We start from the raw sequence: 22743 nt of genomic DNA, 5'->3' as shown, positions 1-22743 counted from the left end.
GTGCTTAATGCCTGGGAAAAGGTCACCCAAAAGTGTTAATACAGTCTCCAATATCCAAAGACCTAGATATAAATGACCAAGATGGTGTCAAATTTGAAGAGAACTGTGAAAATAACACATCCCAAATGTCCTATTACCAAGTAGCTGGACGATGCACTGACTATTTGCACTCATCCTTTGACACCTATACAGTTATGCTGAATGTGTCAAATGATAATTTTGGAGAACCTAGTGGTGCTGTACTGTAAGGTACCACAATCTTTCGAGACTTCTGAAACACTGCTTCAAGATTCGTTTAATAATGCTTTAAGATGATTTTGGTAACTGCATGAGCCTTGTTGTATCTGCATTCAACTTGTGTCCATGGTTCATGCAAGGGGGTCATAACCATATCTAAATAAGTGTGGCACATGATTGTCTCATTGTGAAAGAATTGTGACTTCTGCCTGGGGCACTGGCATTTACCTGCATGATCTGGTGTTGATTGTATCAGCTACACACTGATGGAGTGGAGGATCTTTCAGTTCATGTAAGCTAAGGAATTGTGTCCAGGGACATGGTTGGCCACGTGAGTAGCATAAATAACCTCCTATACTTTGGAGAATCGAGCAACGCAACAAGATTAGGCAGCTGTCCCTATTCACTGGGAAAAGCTGACACTGCTGAATGATGTGTTAGTGACCGGTTTGCTAAATCTATAGACCGCAAAATTGGCTTTTTTGCAGATGTCCCCTCTGGTACTCTACAAAAGTTGAACATGGTGGTGACCTTTAGAGCCACTGGCAGTGCTGACCCTGTGGTTAAGGTTGTTTGCCAATCTGTTTGCAACAGATGGCATAACACTTCAGTGCAATACTACTTCATTGGCTGTAAAGCACTTTGGGACATCCTGAGGTCATGAAAGCTGCTATATAAATGCAAGTCTTTCTTTTTTCCTGTTGAATCTAAGCCTGTGGGGCAGTTCTCCTTTGTCATTGCCAGGTAGTTGTGATTGGGCTTGTAGAGATTGGTACTTTGAGTGATGGTGGCTTTGGGCAGTGCAGCTCTGGTACAATCTGATCTCCCTAGCATCCCTGCTTTGGTTTTTTTTTCCTCTTCTATCAAATCTAGTATGAGTGCAGCACTGAACCTAACACTTAAAACTATGGTGCCTGGTATCCAGGCCAGAATCTAACTGATCTTTAAATGCCTAGTTTCAATGGGCTTGCTCAGCGCACAGCAGGGTAAACGTCAAGATTTTGCGTGTTGGCCAATATGGCCATCAGTTGCATAATATTCGATGGCGTAATGAAACTGTTGCACATTCTGTGTGACAACAAGGAACACAGGCAGGCACCCAATCCCACTTTGCGTGTTGTTTTATTCAAGCAGGGACCTAGTGACTTCATTTGATCCCAAATTTGGGCTCTGCTCTTTCACTTTGTGCTGGTGGAAATCTTTCTATCAGCCAGAATTTTTATCCATTATTGCTTTCAGCATTGGTGGTGTCCTGCACTATAGGCCTTAACCCTTCACCTTGGTTTCTCAATAAAACAAAGCTTAGGCTACAAGAATATGTCACTCCTTGCCTGGACAGGTTCTGGGAATCATGGAAACTGCTAATGGACCAATTCTAAGAAAATGACTATCACTACTGCTTTTCCTATCCTCAATGCAAGCTTCAGAACAGTATCTTGTTTTTCTCCTGGACACTTTGCAGCCCTCCAGCCTGAACACTGACTTTGGTAACTTCAGAACATAGCTATATCTCTCTGTTTCTGTGCAGCAGGGATGATGGTGATGTGGGGTCTATTAGCATCTGGAGGGAGGGGGGGGGGCTGGGTTGATAATTTAGGTGTAGACCCTTTGTCAAACACAGTTCTAGTGGTAGAGTAAAGGCCTGTGCCTAGGGTGTTGGTCTTTTTTTCTCATTTTGGAGTTGACGGAACTATTGTTTTCAGCGTCGTCAGTTTCATTTCGGACCTCTTGCGTCTGCAGGTTTTTTTTAATTTCCCTCACTTTTGTGCCTTTTCCCTTGTGTGGGCCTCTCCCATGTCTTTGCACGTTCTTTTCTTTTTAAAATCCTTGCATTGCCTCACTGAGATAATGGTCCTGAAAATCCACCATCCTACTCTGCCACTGTAATCTTAGTGCTTCTGGTGCAGTATGTGGGCCCAAGGTGCCTTGACTCCATCCATATTCCTGGGTGGGCACCTGCACCAGTAGTGGCACATCTGGGGCATCCACAAGGTGGTGGGGGGAGAGGAACTTTGCAAAGGAGGCTAACCACTTGGGAGAACTGCGGGCAAGTCCAGAGAAAGAGGCCTTTAACTGCCCCTTTACCAGAAAGGCCGGTGTCCTTACAGCAGCCGATCAATCGCCCACCCCAATAACAGCCCTGGTAAACCCAAAATCCTGAGGAAATTCAAGGTCAATCTTTTGTATTATCCAACAGTTTTCTATTATGCAATTTGTAGATCACTCAACAAAAACAGATGGATGGAAAAGATCCCATGGAACTATTCGAAGCAGAGCAGGGAGTGTCCTGGCCAACATTTATCCCTCAACCAACACCACTAAAACAGATAATCAGGACATTTATCTTACTGCAGTTTGTGGGACCTTGCTGTGCGCATATTGGCTGCCACATTTGCCTACATTGTGAAGTGCTTTGGGATGTTCTAAGGATGTGAATGGCGCTATATAAATGCAAATTCTTTCTTTCTTTATTAGCTTTTTCTTTGTGTTTGGAGTATCTGTTATCTCTCCCTATCTTCTCTCTTTTATCTTCATCCATACTAGGGGCACTTACTTATTTTCCAGCTTCCATTACTGATGAAAGGCTATACCCAGGATGTTAACCTGTCTTGCCTCTTAACAGATGCTAACTGAAGTCCTGTGCATTCCCCTCATTTTCTGTTTTTGTTTCATAATTTACAGCATTTGCAGTTTTCTTTCTTTTTACTTCCACGATTTACCCTTATGTACTGCCAGAAGCAGACAGTGTGCTAGAGGGTAAATGCCCGCACACTAAATTATACTGGCTGCACACAGTGAGACTTCCAACTTCCTTTGAAACTGAAAACTCTACAGTGTATGTGTAGGCAGGTTTGCCATACCTGACACAGAGCGTGGCGATGTTCTAAGTTTCAGAGGTAGCCAGGGTGTCCATTGTGTATGATGAGTGTAATCTGACCAGTGCAACTGAGGAATTTTGAAGTGTATTACCCCCAGCAGCAGGATTTGTGTGGCAAAATGTGCATAACCACATTATTAATGAATCTAGATCTGATGCCAGTTTCTTTACCTCAAGATCCTGTTCAACCTATATGACAGCATTGCTGATAAATGGAAACATCAATAATAATGATCCAATTGTTTTTCTGCATTATGTCGTATATGATCCTGATTCAAAACATTTATAGTGTTCAGGAATGTTATGCATTCATATAAACTAACTCTCTGCTTTGTTGACACTGTAAGCAGAATGAACTAGATCGGAAACCCCACAAATTCACAAAAGAGGCGTGACATTGCGCGAATTTTATGTACGGTGTGAACTGGGATAAATGATCTCTGTTCCACACAACAGTGTTGGTCATCCAATTGTACCACTTCAAAACTTATATTGTCTGTTTCCTTCCCAGAGGTGCGTTGTCACACACTTCCAACATTTCCATATGGATCGTACGTATGCTCCAAGGGGACACGTATGGATTCCCAGTGTGAATACATATGTGAGCAAGGATACCAACTGGAAGGAGACAGAACAAGAGTGTGCCTGGAGAATGGCCAGTGGAGTGGGACTGAACCTTTATGTGTAGGTAAATCGGACTGGAAGCCACTTAGCTCTGTAATTACTGAATTCTTGCGGCTTATAAGGGGATAAAAGAAAAGAATGCATTTTACTCTAAGTTGTGTCAATAACTAATTTCTGATAGGATCATCTGGCCCTATGCTTCAAACACAGTTGTTCAGCATTTTACCTTGCTTTTACTTTACACGCACATTTTAATTAGAAGCATGTTGTAAAAATGGATACCAGAAATTCGGTGAAGTTTTCAAGAGCTGATGTTTGTCCCTCACCAAAGAAGTCTCTGTAGCAGCATTGTGTGTTTTCAAAATTTCCTCATTGCATTTGGAATTTCTCACTGGTATTATTTCACTGATAATTGTAGGTTAGAAATTACTGTTGGTGATATTAGCAGAGGAATGCTTAATATATTCGTATGACATTCCTTTTAAGGCAGGCATTAACCTATTTCAAATAAATGGGTTAACATCTCTGTTAAAATAGTGGACAGAGGAACATGATAAAAAAAGTAATGAAAATTGATCCAAGGAGTAATTTCTAGCCATTTTTTCTTTATTTAAACAAGTTTCAAAGCTTTTTCAAAATTTCAGATTTTTGGTGAATTGTGCGTGTCAAAATCTTTTTATCAATCAGTGTCAGCATCAAATAATCCCAAGTCAAATATAAAATGGTCAGGTGCAGAATAAAAGTTCTCTGATTCTGCCCCGTCAATGTGCCTTAATATACTGATGTGCATTTTCCCACTTTTAATCCCAGCCATTCTCGTACCCACTTAGAGCGAGATTGCTAATTTGGTGCAGATTTGGGAGCAGTTTTCTTATTGTGGGCCTGTGCCCACTGGGAACTGAGTTGAAGTCGGCCAAACTAAGTTAACATTGAACCAGAAAGAGGAATTCCCCATCAAATCAGCTGGCTGGTCTGGCATCTGTCAGAGGGAAGAACCAGCTGAGCCACCAGGTCTCCAAAGGTAGACCTTTTATTAACTGCCCCAGGACTGTCTCATCAGAAAGCGTAACTGATTACATAAATTGTCTTATTTAAAAACAAAATTGGCTTCATCGTCTCAGTCCAGTAAATATATATTTTTGAAATATTATACGTAAGTGAGCCACATATACCAGGAAGATCCCAGGCTTGATCCATGGCCTGTGCTGAGTTAGGTGATCTCAGCCATACATTGATGGGGCTGTTACAATTGACATTAGTGTCTCTGGACTAGCGAAGCAAAAAGTCAGTTGAGTTTTACACTCCTGATCAATATCCAGTTAGGCCTTGCTCTAAAACTGCATGTGGGGGCCATTAGGTGAGAACTGGATCAGAGCTGCCAGTGATGCCCCCCTCCATTGAATAGTTCACACATCACTCACTGTCAAGATCCCCACATGAGAAATGAATACTTGGAGGTGGAGCTACAGAGCTTTTGGCACCTGAGGAATAACGCCCAGCATTGGTCACTGCCTTCAGGACGGGTGGGATTCAGGGAAACATTTGGAAAACAAAAAAAAAACTAATTGTCAATTTCTTAATTTTAACAGATTATGAACCTCCAAGGATAAAGTGCCCAGGGCCCCGGGAGAAGGTGGCAGAACCAGGGCAGCTGACGACACGAGTATACTGGGACTCACCGCGGATAAAGGATGTGGCTGATAAACACAGCACAAAGTTAGTGTGAGACACCAGACTCAGTTTGCAGTGTTTGACATTACATTTTTAAAACTGGTTAACATTCCATGGGATTGCACACAGAGAGTCAAGCGGGAGGGGGATAAGAGATGGAGGGTGAGGAAGATGGGGAGAGAAGGATGATGAGGGAAGGTGAATGGGGGAGGGGAGAGGGAGAGAAGGGAAGGAGAAGAGGAAGAGGAGGGGATGGAGGCTAAGTGGATGATTAGTGATGGGGGAACAATAGTATCCCAGGGCCCATTTTGATGCTCTGTGGAGGAGGGAGGAGCAGCGGGCCAGTAGCCTTACTCAGTGGAGAGACTTGGGAGGAGTGGGGAGAAGTCTGGATCGATTCACTGTCCTGCTCAGGGGCAAAGGGGCAGGGGATGAAATGCTGTTCAAGCAGGGAGGGAGAAAGGCTGAAAAAGCTGGTCAGTGTGGGGGGTGGGGGTGTACAGAATTGCTGGGATGTGTGGGGGTTGTTCAGAGGATTCAATGGTTCTTGGTGAGGCGGAACTGAAATAATTCTAAGGAGAAACAGGTGAAAGGGGCATAGGACAATTACCAAAGCAGGGAGTCAAAGGGCTGTGAGAAGTTGCAGGGGTGCAAGGATTGTGGGCCAAGCCTGGGGGAGCATGTTGTTGCTGGGCGTACGTCATAGGATTACCGACCTTCCAGGATTGTCCTGAACTCTCCAGGATTTAAAGATTAATCTCCTGGATGATGCTGCGAGCAACTCATTGGGGCATTAAAAAATTGTGTTATTTTTGCATTTTCAGTAGGTGTGAAGGGAGCAAGGGTGGACTATTGGGGAAAATTGATCCAAGAAGGAAAATATGTCGGCTGGGTTGGATCAAAATAAGTCTAGGAGAGCATTTAGGGATCACATAAATTTTTTACATTGAAAAAAATTGTATTTAAAGCTAACTGCTTACCTCGTTACTTATCTATTCCAACATGACTGCTGGCTAAAACAATGGAGGTTAAGAATTAGGCTGTTCCACAGTGACACTCGGTGGCTCATAACCTGCAACTGCAGGCGGACTCAATCTGCGTTTTATTATTAATTCTCACTATGCTATCAGCTGTTGTTTTAGCGGCTAACGTTGCCTGACATTTAACATTGAAAGCTGCTATAATTGCAGCACCAAATTGCACCACCAGCTGGTATTGCATTCAAATGTTCATACATTTATAATGGGTTTTCTCGTCAACAGGTCTTTTCAATGTATTTTGAAATGGTATGTTGCGACCCACTCACCAATTTTAATATACAATAGATATAACACATTATAATTGCCCTTTATTCCCCTCCCTTCATTCCTTCCTTCTCCTCCATCCTTTCCTTCCTCCCCTCTTTGTCTATTCACCATTTTGCCCTTCCCTCCACTATTTCTTCGATTACTTCATGCGTAAGGTCATGTTGCCTCTGGAAGCAGTTATTTGTCTAGGTATCTAGATAGTGCCTCTCCAGTATCTCTCTCAAGTGATCATTCTTCATGTCTGAGCCTAGATAGTTAAATGTTGGCAGATGACTAGACCATGAGGATTGTCACAGCTGGGCCCACTCTGGTCTTCAACCCATATCCACCCACATGAATTTTCCAGCAAGGATTGGTGTGGGACTCCTGGCAGAATTGACTTCTTTCTAGCCTAGGGGCTTTGAGGCCAATTGTACTCCCCCCTCCCCTCCCCTTCCCCGGCTGAGATCAATTAACTCCGTACACTTATCCTAATAGACCAGCAGCTGCAGCATTTAAATTTTTCTGCTTCCATATTGGATATTGCTAAGCAGGGTCCTTGTTTACATACATGGAAGCAAGCCAGCAACTGGGCAAGATAATACACTGTTGAGTCACGCCTCAGGCTTTGATGGTGTGAACATAAAAGTTTATTAGTTGTTTAGATTTAACGGACACATAATAAACCTCTTCTCTTCCCTGTCATTCTTTCACAGATTAGTTCTGAAAGGACCACCCTCAGGTTCTGAGTTTGGAAAGGGTGAACACATTATTCGCTATGTGGCCTATGACAGAGAAAGGAACAAAGCTTCCTGCAAATTCACAGTCACAGTTCATGGTAGGTTACCTACTAAATGCATTACTTCTCTTCATTTTAACACTTTCACGACTGTGTTGTATGATGGCACCAACATTAATAAGTGACATTCTTAGGAGTTGTTCAGTTCAAATGAGCCATGCAGGGAAACCAACATTAGAGAAAGTTGGAAATGTACAGTCATATGAACTAGCGATTAAGAGAAAGACAGGCTGAGACCGGCTGAGAGTTTGTGTAAGCAGTGAAAAGCAGATAAGGTGAGAAGCAGAGCATTGGAAGGAGAAAATAAGATATCAATTTCAAACGGAAATACAAGTCAGAGAATGGCGGGGCCGAAATTCCGATGGGCCCACTCCACCGGCACAAATGCAGTGGAGCGGAACTCCTGGCTGCTCAAAGCGAAGGCCACACACCCCCATCCCAAATCCTGGGGCTGGGGTCATTTACATGTTTAGTGCAGGCCGTATACTCCAGTAGGGACTCTTCAATTTGCCTGCCCAATCTGCTGGCAGATGCTGGAGTGGCCCTGGGACTGAAGACAGTCTGCAGGTAATAGCTTTGTTTGCTTCAAAGGGAACAATTTGCTGAAATTTCAAAGATAATTGATCCTCTCCATGATCAGTTACCCCTCTCGGGCGATTTCAGGGGCTTGGAAGGCCCAGTGTAAACCTATGTCAGTTCTCAGCTGGCTTGGGTTCTACTAGACCTAGTGGGTGGCGTAATGTGCAGAATTCCAAGTGTAGGCTGAGAACTTCCCCAGATGCACTGCGAGATGTGGAGGGCAGCGGGTGGAAGACTCACTCACTAGCCCCTCTACTGCGATTTATACCCATAAGATGGAGCAATCATTTTTCAGTGAGGAGCTGCTCTATTGGTGGTTGAAATTAGGAAGCAGGTGAGATTGGGGCCACTGGCTGGTGCATTTCAGGCTTGGTGAAGTTCTGAACTCAGAAAAACTCTGACATAAGGTGGGTTCCATATGATTAAAAGAAACCTGAAGCTCTGGAGATAGTTCAGAGTAGGAGGATGTTTGGTATTTAGGAACTTTATTATCGTAAATGGTGGAAGCATGTTTTTTCCCTCCAATGCTTCTGCCTTTTGTCCCTCTGCTTTCCTGATTGCTGGCCCTTGCTTGGTTATGGTTGCACAGACTCTGGCAGCCAGTATCTCACCCAAGTGGCCTTTCTTCATGCGTGAGCCTACACAGAGAGTGACACCAGGCTGTTTTGACTAATCAGGGCCACACACCCCCATCCCAAATCCTGGGGCTGGGGTCATTTACATGTTTAGTGCAGGCCGTATACTCCAGTAGGGACTCTTCAATTTGCCTGCCCAATCTGCTGGCAGATGCTGGAGTGGCCCTGGGACTGAAGACAGTCTGCAGGTAATAGCTTTGTTTGCTTCAAAGGGAACAATTTGCTGAAATTTCAAAGATAATTGATCCTCTCCATGATCAGTTACCCCTCTCGGGCGATTTCAGGGGCTTGGAAGGCCCAGTGTAAACCTCTTCCTCTTCTCCTTTCTCTAATGTTGGTTTCCCTGCATGGCTCATTTGAACTGAACAACTCCTAAGAATGTCACTTATTAATGTTGGTGCCATCATACAACACAGTCGTGAAAGCTGAGCCTAATTCTGCTCTCTCCTGATGTCCATACATTTGCACTTTCCAGAAAGGTCACTGGGTAACAATCTGGAGTGGAAATCCCCTTGATTTTACTCCTCCTAGCCCAGGGTACTTAGGTAGTACCCACACTGCTGCCTTGGCAGGCATTAGATAGCTCAGCACAGATTGATGATCAAACATGGAACCTTTTTTGTTCTGTATGGCTCAGTGACACACCAGCCAGGATATTTATCCACTAAGCCATCAGGGGAACCTTACTGTATATTTAGTTAATATAAGGCTAGAAATTATTGTTGCCGGTTTTAGTGGATTAGCGCTTAACCTGTCTGCAGGACATTCCTCTGTCAGCTTGTCTAAAATGAACTGATTAATGCTTCTGCTAAAATAGTAGACAGAAGAATGTCATAAAGCTAAGAATTTGTCCATAAAATTACCAACAATAATCTCTATCTTATAATAACCTTCTGGATTATTTATTGTGGAGAAAATGAGGCTCATGGGAGACCTTGCTGAGGTATTCAAGACAATTGCACCCTAGCGGTATGTTTGAGATGATCACAAAGTCTCTAACAAAGGGACATGACCTCAGACTCAGAAGAGGGAAGATAAACAGGCAGTTTGGATTTGATTATTTAACAGAGGGTGGTGAATATATGGCAGAGTGTCCACTGACACCACTGTGTCAGCCGATGAATTGGAGATGGGGCGGGACTTACGGCAGGACTTACTGCAAACAGTCTATTATACAGCAAACAAAATCTATTTACTTAGCAAACAGCAAAGCAAACAAAGTTTATTTACAGAGTCTATTTAAAAAGAGTCCTGCGAACTACAGCAAACAGAACTCATAACCGAAACTATAGCAACTTCTCCCGATAAAAGCAGGGTGATTTCTCCAGGAAAATGCAGTGAGTAGAGAATAGGTTACATATTACAAATTGATTATTTCTCCAGCAAAATGCAGTGAGTGGAGGATAGTTACATATTATGTGCGTAAAATCAATCCTAGTCACTTACAACAGTGCGGTCTCCAAACGTGATTGATGGGGGAATTACCCAATCATCTCCATACTGGCCAGGAATAGTGGTGTTACTATACGCAGACAGTATATGGGACAACTGCCTGGGGAGGAAGTAGAGGTAAATGGTGTTCTAGAGATATAAGAGATAGAGTGGGGTATGCTATTTTTAAAACTTAAGGATTGGCCAGATGGACTGCAATGGTCTCTTCCAATCCTGTATTCCTATGTAACTCTACCAATCACCTTACGCATCTGCAGTGTGTTTCTCACTTTCTACAATTTGAATATTTATCTATTTCGATGATTGACAGTTAGAAGGTGTCCTCTCCTGAAGTCCCCTAACAACGGTTACATCACTTGTACATCTGCTGGCAATAACTACGGGGCAACCTGCACGTACACATGTGAGGGAGGCTACGAACGTCAGGGTATCTTCAAAAGGGTGTGCCTGTTTAATCGAAGCTGGTCAGGAGCGAAACCATCTTGTGTACGTAAGTGGATTTAATTAGATATTGGGAATGTGGCATTTCATGTCCATCCACAGGAAATAAGCTCTAAGGTCTCTACGATGGTGCTGCAGCTTCTTGCAATGTAATTGGAGATAAAGTGAAGTATAACTGCATTGCTCACACAGATAGTCTACATAATTTAAGTTCTGTTCACAGCACATCAACCAGTAGCCATTTTAAACATCATTTTTATGTTCTTAATACTCAAGTTCAATTCACTGTTCAATATTATAACTGCTACCAGTTGCACACTGATAACTATAATACACACAGATACTGAACTAACCAGTTCTAATTTAGCAAGGTCTTGGAGCAATTTCCTCCATTTCAAGAGCCACATAGGACTTTTACTGATACTCTTAAGTATCACCATATAGGGAGGCTTTTCAATAGGCTCAGTAAAGAAACAGCCTGATAGGGACTCTATTGCAGCAGAATCACACCGACCATCATGGTGGATCTGCAATATACACTATAATTGCTATAGCATGAACGTTTGGCAATTTTATTTCCTTTTTAGAATTAAAACCAAAATATATCTGGAATCTGTCTTTTAACATTCTTTACCAAGGAGCATTTCTCCTTTAAAAGGAGTGGCTGTAGGTATGTAGTACCATATAACATTCTTATAACTTTTAAAGGCATAGTCTACATAATAAAAGTCACAGCACTTCAAAAAATAATTCACTGGATGTGAAGAGCTTTGAGCTGATAACGAGCTATATAAATACAAATATTATTCTCCATTACTTCATTTAGCCCAACTTTATGCAGTTTCATTAACCATCAGTGAAATTAGCAACAATAAAATAGCTATAAAACCATGCTGCTTTATTTAAAGGAAGAAGGACTGGTGGGGCCTGGGTGGAGCTTTTGTTTAGAGTTCTGGCAGTCCACCTGTGAAATCTATGTTTGAAAGAATCTCAGCCTGAAGGAATGAAAGTTTCTTCTTTCTCTCTGTCAGATTTGAGTGTCTTAAATAACACAATTCTATGTTCCTAATAGGCCCAGACAAAACAGACACAGGCAACTGCAGATCCCAGTCTCCTAAGAGGCTTTTGATAATGTTCCACACAAATGGCTAAAGAGAGAAACTGACCCAATGGCTGGACTCTCAACAGCATGGACAGCCAACAGAAATTCACCCACACCATCATTCACCCTCTCACTCACACTCACCAGCCCAGATAGAGTCACTTGTGGTGGTGGGTGGGGGGTGGTGGAATGTCAATAACCTAGATGAGGAGTGGGCACTGGGTGCTGCACGACCCACAAGGAAGCAGAGGAAGAGGTGGTTGTTGTGGCAAAGGAGGTTCCTGAGTAGAGGCTAAGAGAATGTCAGTCTCGGGCTGAAGAGCATTTTGACAATGATCTCAGGGGTCCTACTATGAAAAGAAGAATGCTAGCAAAGCATCAAACTCATAGTAAAGCAATGCACAACCTCTCTGAAAATGTATAGCAGTTGGCAGGGTTGGAGGTAGAGCCCAATGCCATCCTTTTAAACGGTTTCCCACCTGTTTTGGACAGAAGTGCTGGATGGTCATTTGAAAGCTGCCTGAAAATTGAATCATGCGGAAAATGGGTGTCCAATGCCTCGACCAGATTTTCCTCTGCCAGCTGTCCATTTGTGGACGGCAGTTGAAAACCCCCCACATGGTCTCTTTCTTTAGACTGAAACACTTCGTCCCAGAGCACAAATCTCCTCCTGCAGTCACATTTTATAAAGATTGGGATACATTCCACTCTTGTTCTTCCTTGGCCTCACCATTCCAAGTGCCAGCTGCAGCTGAGAGGGTAGCCAGTGACCTGATCCAAAATATCTGATATCCAGTGCAGATCTGAACTGAGTGCTATGGCGGTCAGGAGCTAATTGTTCCATCAGTGTTTTCTGTCTCCCTGTGGGAAAGTGCCTAGTCTCCAGTTGATATCTTCCTGCCATGGTGATACTGAGATTGCCCCCTGTACTCATGGTACTGCATGTTTCCTAATCACATTTTATAGACACACATACACACTTTATTGTCATTTTCATGTCACCTTTTATCCCATTAACCTCATAGGGCTTCCTCCAACAGCACTTGAACTGCCATTTTGATTCTGGGCATGGGCGGGTTTTGCTCTCTCTTTTGCCATTGATGACTTCAGGGAAGGTTTTGGCTGGAATCATAACATTGCAAATGCAAATTTGCAGTAACTATGGATGGGGAACATCATGACTTTTGGGGAACAGCACATGAAGAATTCTTGTATGTGTGCAATTGTTCCATTGTTGCTAAATCTGCCCAGCAGTGTTAATAAGGTAAGTTCAGCACAAATGAAATCAGCACATAGCAACTGTGTAACATAACTGGACATTAGATAGGGAGTACTTTGTCCCTGCTGCAACCACCCCCTTGGCTCCATCTTTGCATGCAGTCTATTTAGCCGGCTTCCTGAAAATTGACAAAACATGTCATGTGTGTGACCTGGATAGTAACATTTTGCTTGTTTTATAAAATTGCAGCAATTCAGATTAATGTTGATGTGAATTCAGTGGCTGCTCTCTTGGACCAGTTTTATGAAATGCAGCGTCTCCTCATCATATCTTCTCCGAGTGCATCTGATATGTACTACAGGCTGCAAATAAGCATGCTACAGGTCAGTAAATAGGATCTGAACGTCAACCCTGCTAGGTAGGGATAACCCTCTAATTATATTGCTGTCTATTGCTTATGTATGAATCTTCTCAAACGAGCAATTTGCCAAACACTTTTTCATGAAGAAGAGGCCCCTTTAGAAAAGCTTCTTACAGTAGAAAGTCAACTGCCTTTTACAAAAACTTGCTGCAGCCTCCTCCTGTTCTTCCCACCACCCTGTGTGAAAATGGACTGATAACATCAAATGAAAGCTCTAAGATGAGCTTTTCAAATAAACTTACAGTAAGATGTTGTTTGTAGCAAAGTGTAGTGATACTATTCAGCAGACACAAATGTTGAAATAGAGATTTGCCTAATTAGTTTTCCAATTAGTAATATAGGTACCATCTGAGCCGCAGGCTCAAAGTCAGCCTTATTTCTTTCTCAAACTGACAAAACCTTGTGATCCTTCTTATAAAATAAAAGCTCCTCACAGACCGCTGAGTGGAGGGAGAACAAATAGTGTGACCCTTCCACTGTGTGAAAACTGACAGAGGAACTTAAATTCACCATAGAGTAAGTTCAGTGATCCCTGTTCTTTAAATTTGTCCCAAAAGATCCAGGATTCTTTTTTTCTAAAATGGATGGGAAGAGGAGATAGTTGATCAGTTCCTGCACTAAGTGCCTCTGTACTGGATCCACCTAGTTGTTAGTGCTCAGATTTAATTCTGCTCCTTGACCATCTCCAGGTACACAGTCATGTTGGTGAGGTAGGCATGATAGAGAACAGAGGCAGACACAGGAGATGGGAGGAAGAGTTGTGCAATGGGAGGGGGAATAGGAGGCAGAATCACAGGGTAAGGAGATTAGGAAGGGGACTTACGATAGGAGATGGGTAGAGAGACTAGGGAGGCAACCCTCACCAGACATTATCACCGTCTCCTAGCAGGTATGGAGGATTCTGCTCCTGCTGTACTACCTAGATACTCAGGCAAGATCCGTAACGACAGGAATTCCCCAACTTCTCAAACGCGTGGCAAATGGCTGATTCTAGCTGGTAGAGTAGGAGCTGCCACGACAGGTAGGGAGTCTGCGGAGGTTATTGAGGAGGGATTTCCCTCAGAAGGAATGAGCTGATGGGTGGATGGGAAGGTGTCTTGCATCAGAGAAGGGTGGGGAGGATTCTAGACTTGGGGAACAGGTAAATCCAAATAATTGGGTGGGGAGCGGCTTGGCAAAATACCATTTCTGGTATTTTTATCACTGTAGATAATTTTAGAGACTGTAATTAATCATGTCACAGATTAATTAATACAATGGACATCTCTAACCATGATTTTTTGAATTTTAATCTTCCTATTTTATACAATTATTAGAAGATAATTGTTACTGTACTGGATATTTTCCTGGGACAGGGACTGTCAAGAGAATATTGTCTCTATAGAGAATGAGGATTCAGTGTTGAAGTCTAAAAAATTAGAGTTTTTTAATGAAATTCTATTACTAACTAGACTCTCTTGCTGAATCATATTGTTTCTGTCCTTGTTCAGGAAGCTGCCTGTGGTCTGGAACCGAGGCATGTAACAATAATAGAACTGGTTGGAAATCCACCAAGAGTAATAGGACGTATAAAGGAACAGCCGCTTTCTTTAGAAATTGTTGAACAACTCAGGTAAGAGACTGATGCAGATTGGATTTTTGATAGATCAACATTAAAATGAAGTTGGTTCTGATAGCTTAGAAGCTCTGCAAGAGAATTGCACTGCTTACTTAAAATCAATCCTCTTTCTAAATGCGATCCATTTGATTAAATAAGGAAAATCAATGGTGAACCCATTGGTAAGGTTACTTAAGGTAGAATGATTACTGAATTTTCACATAATCATAAACATTAAGAAACACATCTCTGAACCTATTGGTCTTTTGTGGTCACTCCTGGTTACCGTACTCCATGTTTTAAAATAAATAATTAGAGGCAGGTTGCTAGCAGATATTTTTTTTTTTTTTGAAGAAGTACACTGCTGACCCGTACGGGTGGGCATCCTGAAATGACAACAGATATGATTGGCACAAGCTGTTGATTGGCAGCAAGAAGCAAAATCTCTGCTGTAGGATGGTTTCATCCTGCGCAATGGAAGGATTGTCAAGTCATTTATATTACAGGCACTCTTGTCATTGGAGGCACCCCTATAGTAGAATGGGGGTATTGGAGTTAAAGCATCTAAAACTTCATCATGCAACGACTTCACTGCAGCCTGACAGGTTAAACACAGGTACCTGCAGATTTCCCTGACTTTTACTCCAGCAATTTCTGGGGTTTCTGCTGGGGTTGGGGGAATGGATCTGGACGAGTGCCTACAGTAAGGCAGGCCCATTGCAGAAATGTAAATGAGGCAAGAGGGGAATTCGTACATTCCCACCTCATTTTTCTGGGAACCTTCTTGCTGGGCACCTCCCTGCAGGAACCTGATGCTGTGGCTTACCCCCAGAGTCCTGCTGACTGGATGGCCAGCCAGGGTCCTGAGTGCAGGCTGAAGGGAGGTAGGATTGGCATTTCTAACCACCTCCTGGATGGGTTGAGCCACTTGGAGCTTGATGCCCAACTGCAGGCCTCATTTTTCAGGTGCAAGGCCCAACCAGGAGGTGGGAATTCCCCCCGGAATTTTCCAGGGCCATGCAAATAGCCCAGGGAAAGGAAAAATGTACGTAGATAAGGAAAATCTACCTCCTTTATTTTGCATTTTACAGATTATGTTAATTTTCATTTTATCATCATCAAGTAGTTCTCGTTGCATGAAAAACACTCATACTCTGTACTTATAAATGACAAAAGTTGTTTTGCAGCTTCAATAACCTCTGCTTCTCTTCTGGTTCCTTTTGCAGACAAGTCTATTATTTATCCAGCAGGCACTTTAACGTTGTCCTGATTGACAAATATGGCACAGACAGAGAACGTTATATTCAACCTGTCACATCCAGTGAGCTGTTTTCATACATAGATATTTACCTACTGCAGACGGAGGAAAGGGTTGTCCAACAGCAAAAGGAGGATTTCTGTAATTGAAGCTCAAACTTGACCAGCCCTCCCAACACTTTCATCTGCCTCATCAAATTGTGTGCTCTCAGTTTCAATCTGAAAATTGATCTATACATGTTCATTCAGTCTCATAGGGTCATTTCTATCATGATCCTTTGGAATTACACTCTTTTTTTCCACCAATAAAACCATCAAAACTGATTTTCTGTAAAAGCACAGTTGACTTTTATAAAGTTGCAGTTACATAAATGTATATAATCCAAGAACATTTCCTAAATCATACGAATTTGAGAAAACATGAAATTCGAGAAGACCATTTGGCCCATCAAACCCGCTCCATCTGATGGACTGTACCTAATTTGCCCAATCATAGATCTTCCCTAATTTATTTACTCTCCTGAGGGACATGAATCATGAGGAAAACATCAGAAAAAACTCTAAAATTTCTGAGACCATTTTCTCCCAACAACTCTCAAGAATAAACTCCAGGATATCAATTTAATATTATAATCTACATTATTCAACACCAACCAGTTGCATTCCAAAGATGACTTTGCCCAGTACCCAAGAGGACTGACCAAAGTGTTCTTCAACGTTACTGACCTTCCATGACTACACCCATCCTTGTAACTTTTACTGCTTTTCATAACCTGACTTATGTCCAGCAATTGTTTATAAGAACATAAGAAATAGGAGCAGGAGTAGGTCCTATGGCCCCTCAAGCCTGCTCCACCATTCAATAAGATCATGGCTGATCTTCGATCTCAACTCCACTTTCCTGCCCGATCCCCTTATCGTCCAAAAATCTATCGATCTCAGCCTTGAATATACTCAGCGACTGAGCAGCCACAACCCTCTGAGGTAGATAATTCCAAAGATTCACAAACCTCTGAGTGAAGAAATTTGTCCTCATCTTCAGTCCTAAATGGCCAACCCCTTATCCTGAAACTATGCCCCCTACTTCTAGACTCTCCAGCCAGGGGAAACAGCCTCTCAGCATCCACCCGGTCAAGCCCTCTTAGAATCTTATATGTTTCAATGAGATCTCCTCTCAATCTTCTAAAGTCCAGAGAGTATAGGCCCATTCTACTCAATCTCTCCTCATTGGACAACCCTCTCATCCCAGGAATCAATCTAGTGAACCTTCATTGCACCCCCTCTAAGGCAAGGCTGGGAGTTCATTCCAATCTGCTACTCTGCAGGAAAAATGTCTTATAACCCGTAGTCACATTTCCTAAATTTGCATTTAGCTCTGCAGCCATAATTTAAGTTAAAAAGTTGCATATGGCTACAGTATCTATCAATTTCAGTAGTTTTAAAGCCATGGATCATCCTAGGGGTTGTGATTTTGAATTAACAGCTCTGTCTGTGAGAAGGGGAAGGCTCAATGATTCATTGTAGCTCTTTGATGGACAGCTCTTTAGCTGGAAGTGTGACCTTATCTCAGATTGCCAGCACTTAGCCCATCAGTCTGTCTGAGGTCAGCAGAGAGACCAGGCAATTCCAAATACGAGGTAGGGTTTTGCCACACAAGAAGTGAACAACTGCTTTCAAGGTTTAATTTTATGTTGAGCGTTGGCTCAGGAGAAACATCTCTGGGCAGGACTGGAACCAATGTCCTAGGGGGAGTGTTTGCTCGTGCTGTTGGGGAGGGTTTAAACTAATGTGGCAGGGGGATGGGAACCGATGCAGGAAGTAAAGTGGTGACAGAAACAAAAGGCAGTAAGGGAGAGTGTACAAAACATGACCGGACAGATGGTCTGAGAAAGCAGGGCAAAGACCAAGGGAAGTCTAGATTAAACTGCATTTATTTCAATGCAAGAAGTCTGATGGGCAAGGCAGATGAACTCAGGGCATGGATGGGTACATGGGACTGGGATGTTATAGCTATTACTGAAACATGGCTAAGGGAGGGGCAGGACTGGCAGCTCAATGTTCCAGGGTACAGATGCTATAGGAAAGATAGAGCAGGAGGTAAGAGAGGAGGGGGAGTTGCGTTCTTGATTAGGGAGAACATCACGGCAGTAGTGAGAGGGGATATATCCGAGGGTTTGCCCACTGAGTCTATATGGGTAGAACTGAAAAATAAGAAGGGAGAGATCACTTTGATAGGATTGTACTACAGACCCCCAAATAGTCAACGGGAAATTGAGGAGCAAATATGTAAGGAGATTACAGACAGCAGCAAGAAAAATAGGGTGGTAATAGTAGGGGACTTTAACTTTCCCAACATTGACTGGGACAGCCATAGCATTAGGGGCTTGGATGGAGAGAAATTTGTTGAGTGTATTCAGGAGGAATTTCTCATTCAGTATGTGGATGGCCCGACTAGAGAGGGGGCAAAACTTGACCTCCTCTTGGGAAATAAGGAAGGGCAGGTGACAGAAGTGTTAGTGAGGGATCACTTTGGGACCAGTGATCATAATTCCATTAGTTTTAAGATAGCTATGGAGAAGGATAGGTCTGGCCCAAAAGTTAAAATTCTAAATTGGGGAAAGGCCAATTTTGATGGCATTAGACAGGAACTTTCAGAAGTTGATTGGGAGAGTCTGTTGGCAGGCAAAGGGACGTCTGGTAAGTGGGAGGCTTTCAAAAGTGTGTTAACCAGGGTTCAGGGTAAGCACATTCCTTATAAAGTGAAGGGCAAAGCTGGTAGAAGTAGGGAACCTTGGATGACTCGGGAGATTGAGGCCCTAGTCAAAAAGAAGAAGGAGGCATATGACATGCATAGGCAGCTGGGATCAAGTGGATCCCTTGAAGAGTATAGAGATTGCCGGAGTAGAGTTAAGAGAGAAATCAGGAGGGCAAAAAGGGGACATGAGAATCCAAAGTGCTTCTACAAATACATAAAGGGCAAAAGAGTAACTAGGGAGAGAGTAGGGCCTCTTAAGGATCAACAAGGTCATCTATGTGCGGAACCACAAGAGATGGGTGAGATCCTAAATGAATATTTCACATCGGTATTTACGGTTGAGAAAGGCATGGATGTTAGGGAACTTGGGGAAATAAATAGTGATGTCTTGACAAGTGTACATATTACCGAGAGGGAGGTGCTGGAAGTCTTAACGCGCATCAAGGCAGATAAATCTCCGGGACCTGATGAAATGTATCCCAGGATGTTATGGGAGGTTAGGGAGGAAATTGCGGGTCCCCTAGCAGAGATATTTGAATCATCGACAGCTGCAGGTGAGGTGCCTGAAGATTGGAGGGTAGCAAATCTTGTGCCTTTGTTTAAGAAGGGCGGCAGGGAAAAGCCTGGGAACTACAGACCGGTGAGCCTGACATCTGTAGTGGGTAAGTTGTTAGAGGGTATTCTGAGAGACAGGATCGACAGGCATTTGGAGAGGCAGGGACTGATTAGGAACAGTCAGCATGGTTTTGTGAGAGGAAAATCATGTCTCACGAATTTGATTGAGTTTTTTGAAGGGGTAACCAAGAAGATAGATGAGGGTTGTGCAGTAGACGTGGTCTACATGGACTTTAGCAAAGCCTTTGACAAGGTACCGCATGGTAGGTTGTTACATAAGGTTAAAACTCACGGGATCCAAGGTGAGGTAGCCAATTGGATACAAAATTGGATTGACGACAGAAGACAGAGGGTGGTTGTAGAGGGTTGTTTTTCAAACTGGAGGCCTGTGACCAGCGGTGTGCCTCAGGGATCGGTGCTGGGTCCGCTGTTATTTGTTATTTATATTAATGATTTGGATGAGAATTTAGGAGGCATGGTTAATAAGTTTGCAGATGACACCAAGATTGGTGGCATTGTGGACAGTGAAGAAGGTTATCTAGGATTGCAACGGGATCTTGATAAATTGGGCCAGTGGGCTGATGAATGGCAGATGGAGTTTAATTTAGATAAATGTGAGGTGATGCATTTTGGTAGATCAAATCAGGCCAGGACCTACTCCGTTAATGGTAGGGCGTTGGGGAGAGTTATAGAACAAAGAGATCTAGGAGTACAGGTTCATAGCTCCTTGAAAGTGGAGTCACAGGTGGATAGGGTGGTGAAGAAGGCATTCAGCATGCTTGGTTTCATTGGTCAGAACATTGAATACAGGAGTTGGGATGTCTTGTTGAAGTTGTACAAGACATTAGTAAGGCCACACTTGGAATACTGTGTACAGTTCTGGTCACCCTATTATAGAAAGGATATTATTAAACTAGAAAGAGTGCAGAAAAGATTTACTAGGATGCTACCGGGACTTGATCGTTTGACTTATAGGGAGAGGTTGGATAGACTGAGACTTTTTTACCTGGAGAGTAGGAGGTTTAGGGTGATCTTATAAAATAATGAGGGGCATAGATAAGGTAGATAGTCAAAATCTTTTCCCAAAGGTAGGGGAGTCTATAACGAGGGGGCATAGATTTAAGGTGAGAGGGGAGAGATACAGAAGGGTCCAGAGGGGCAATTTTTTCACTCAAAGGGTGGTGAGTGTCTGGAACGAGCTGTCAGAGGCAGTAGTAGAGGCGGGTACAATTTTGTCTTTTAAAAAGCATTTGGACAGTTACATGGGTAAGATGGGTAAAGAGGGATATGGGCCAAGTGCAGGCAATTGGGACTAGCTTAGTGGTATAAACTGGGCGACATGGACATGTTGGGCCGAAGGGCCTGTTTCCATGTTGTAAACTTCTATGATTCTATGATATTGAGAAGGATAGCAAGTTTGTAAATTACAGTAAAGGCATTGTTTGTACTGAACACTATGTTAAATAAATTGCCTCCTGGTTTATAGTCTATGCCTCAGTTTGATTGAGTGTCTGTTCAATTTGCTTACCAAAGATGCAGAGAATCAAACAGCAGCAGGTGGTTCATTCCTGTAAACTGGAGTACGGTGATTATCTGGTTAACGTCTATGTCTCACTGTCATTTACCCAGATATTGGACAGATAAGTGTGTGCTCTGGTTCGTAGGGGACCTGAGGTCTGCTTACAGGAGAAGACAGTGATGCTGAACCCAAGTAGAATATCTAACATAAACCCCAAAATCATAACACCCTCCTTTGCTTGACTTATGAACAGCACAAGGTCCAAAGCAAATCCCTTCAGGATTACTCTACAGTTACAGGGCACGATTATAAAAGGGAAAAACAGGTGGGTTGGGGGCGGGGGGGGGGGGGGGGGGCATTCAAAATCGCAACCATTTCGGACCTGCCCCCAACCAGCCCATTTCCGGTTTTTACCATGGCGGGACGAGGGGTCGGCGACCAACCCGCTCCCAGGAGGTGGATTGGTGATTAAAATCTTTCAAGAGACTATGGGCCTCCATTTTTCCCAGAGTTTCCAATTTCAATTCCTTGGGGCCGGGATTCCCGAGCCGTCTCTTTTACACCATGTGAAAGGAGGCGAGAAGGCCCAAAACTAACAAGTACAGGTTGTGGGCCCGGAGGAGCAGGAGTGCTTCCCCAGGCCCAACAAGCCTACCTGCAGTGACCCCACAATGATCGCGGACCCACCCCCCCCAATCTCTGACCCCGCTGTAACAATTGCGGACGACGACAATGTCCCCTGATTAACCCCCACCACCGATCGCGGATCCCGATTCCCTCTCCAATGATCGCGGACCCTGCGATGACCCCCGATTTCCCCCCCCCCCCGATCCTGACACCCCCCCACTGTGACTGACCACCGATCCCTCCCCCCATGACTGACTCCCCTCCACCCCATGACCTCCATGCCCACCCATCCCATCCATACAAACAAACACTTACTCGAAGACTTACCTGAACACGTCTTCTCCCTGGCTGCTCTCCCATCCAACTGAGGCCAGCCTGTCAATCAGGCCAGCCAGTCGGATACCAAACTGACAAAAAAAAATGTCCTCATGTCAATATCGTAACGATGTCCAGGAAACCCATACTTCCAGGTTTTCCGTCCGTAATTTGAACCCCCCGCCCCCTTCCCAGCTCGGGGTCAAAATCATACCTGTAGTGTTACCTAATTATCACCTTTCTACCGAGCCTATTTCCCTTTACCAAAATGCATCACCTCACATTTATTGCCATCAAATTCTATCTACCAATTTTTAGTTCATCTTATCAATATCTCTTTCCAGTTTCCTTTGGTCTTCTAAAGAATGAACTATACCTCTTATTTTGGCATCATCAGCAAATTTTGACACCATTTCCTCTAGGCCTATAAACAACGAAAATAAGTGGCTTCAGAACTGAACCAGGAGGGACACCATCTACCATGTCTGTTACATTGTCAAAGAATTGCATGAGGTCTGAAGCACAATCACCCATTTTTTAAATCCTTGTTGACTACTGACCAGTTTCTCTTTACTCAGATATATTTCATTCTTAATTAGAGTCCAAAATATCCCGAGCGAAGATGTTCACCTGAATTCGCTCAGTCTTCCTTTTTAAAAATTGTAACTATATTAAACACTCTTCAGTTCACATTCAAAAGTTGGTTTTAAATTT

At 43.3% G+C, this 22743-nt stretch overlaps 1 protein-coding gene across 1 annotated transcript in view; it reads left to right on the top strand.

The window, feature by feature from the left end:
- srpx2 (sushi-repeat containing protein X-linked 2) overlaps positions 1–21053 on the top strand; it is a 66663-nt gene extending 45610 nt beyond the window's left edge. The window contains exons 5-11 of the mRNA XM_067997000.1: positions 3627–3803; positions 5329–5455; positions 7413–7534; positions 10472–10651; positions 13173–13306; positions 14835–14956; positions 16168–21053. Of these exons, the coding sequence (XP_067853101.1) occupies positions 3627–3803; positions 5329–5455; positions 7413–7534; positions 10472–10651; positions 13173–13306; positions 14835–14956; positions 16168–16348 (1043 nt within the window). The 3' untranslated portion in view covers positions 16349–21053. The remainder of the gene's footprint in view (positions 1–3626; positions 3804–5328; positions 5456–7412; positions 7535–10471; positions 10652–13172; positions 13307–14834; positions 14957–16167) is intronic.
- Positions 21054–22743: the final 1690 nt, after the last annotated feature.

This window comes from Heptranchias perlo, chromosome 15, assembly GCF_035084215.1.
Source record: "Heptranchias perlo isolate sHepPer1 chromosome 15, sHepPer1.hap1, whole genome shotgun sequence".
NCBI lineage: Eukaryota > Metazoa > Chordata > Chondrichthyes > Hexanchiformes > Hexanchidae > Heptranchias > Heptranchias perlo.
Note: the sequence above shows the minus strand (reverse complement) of the source record. Positions and strands in the feature narration are given on the sequence as shown.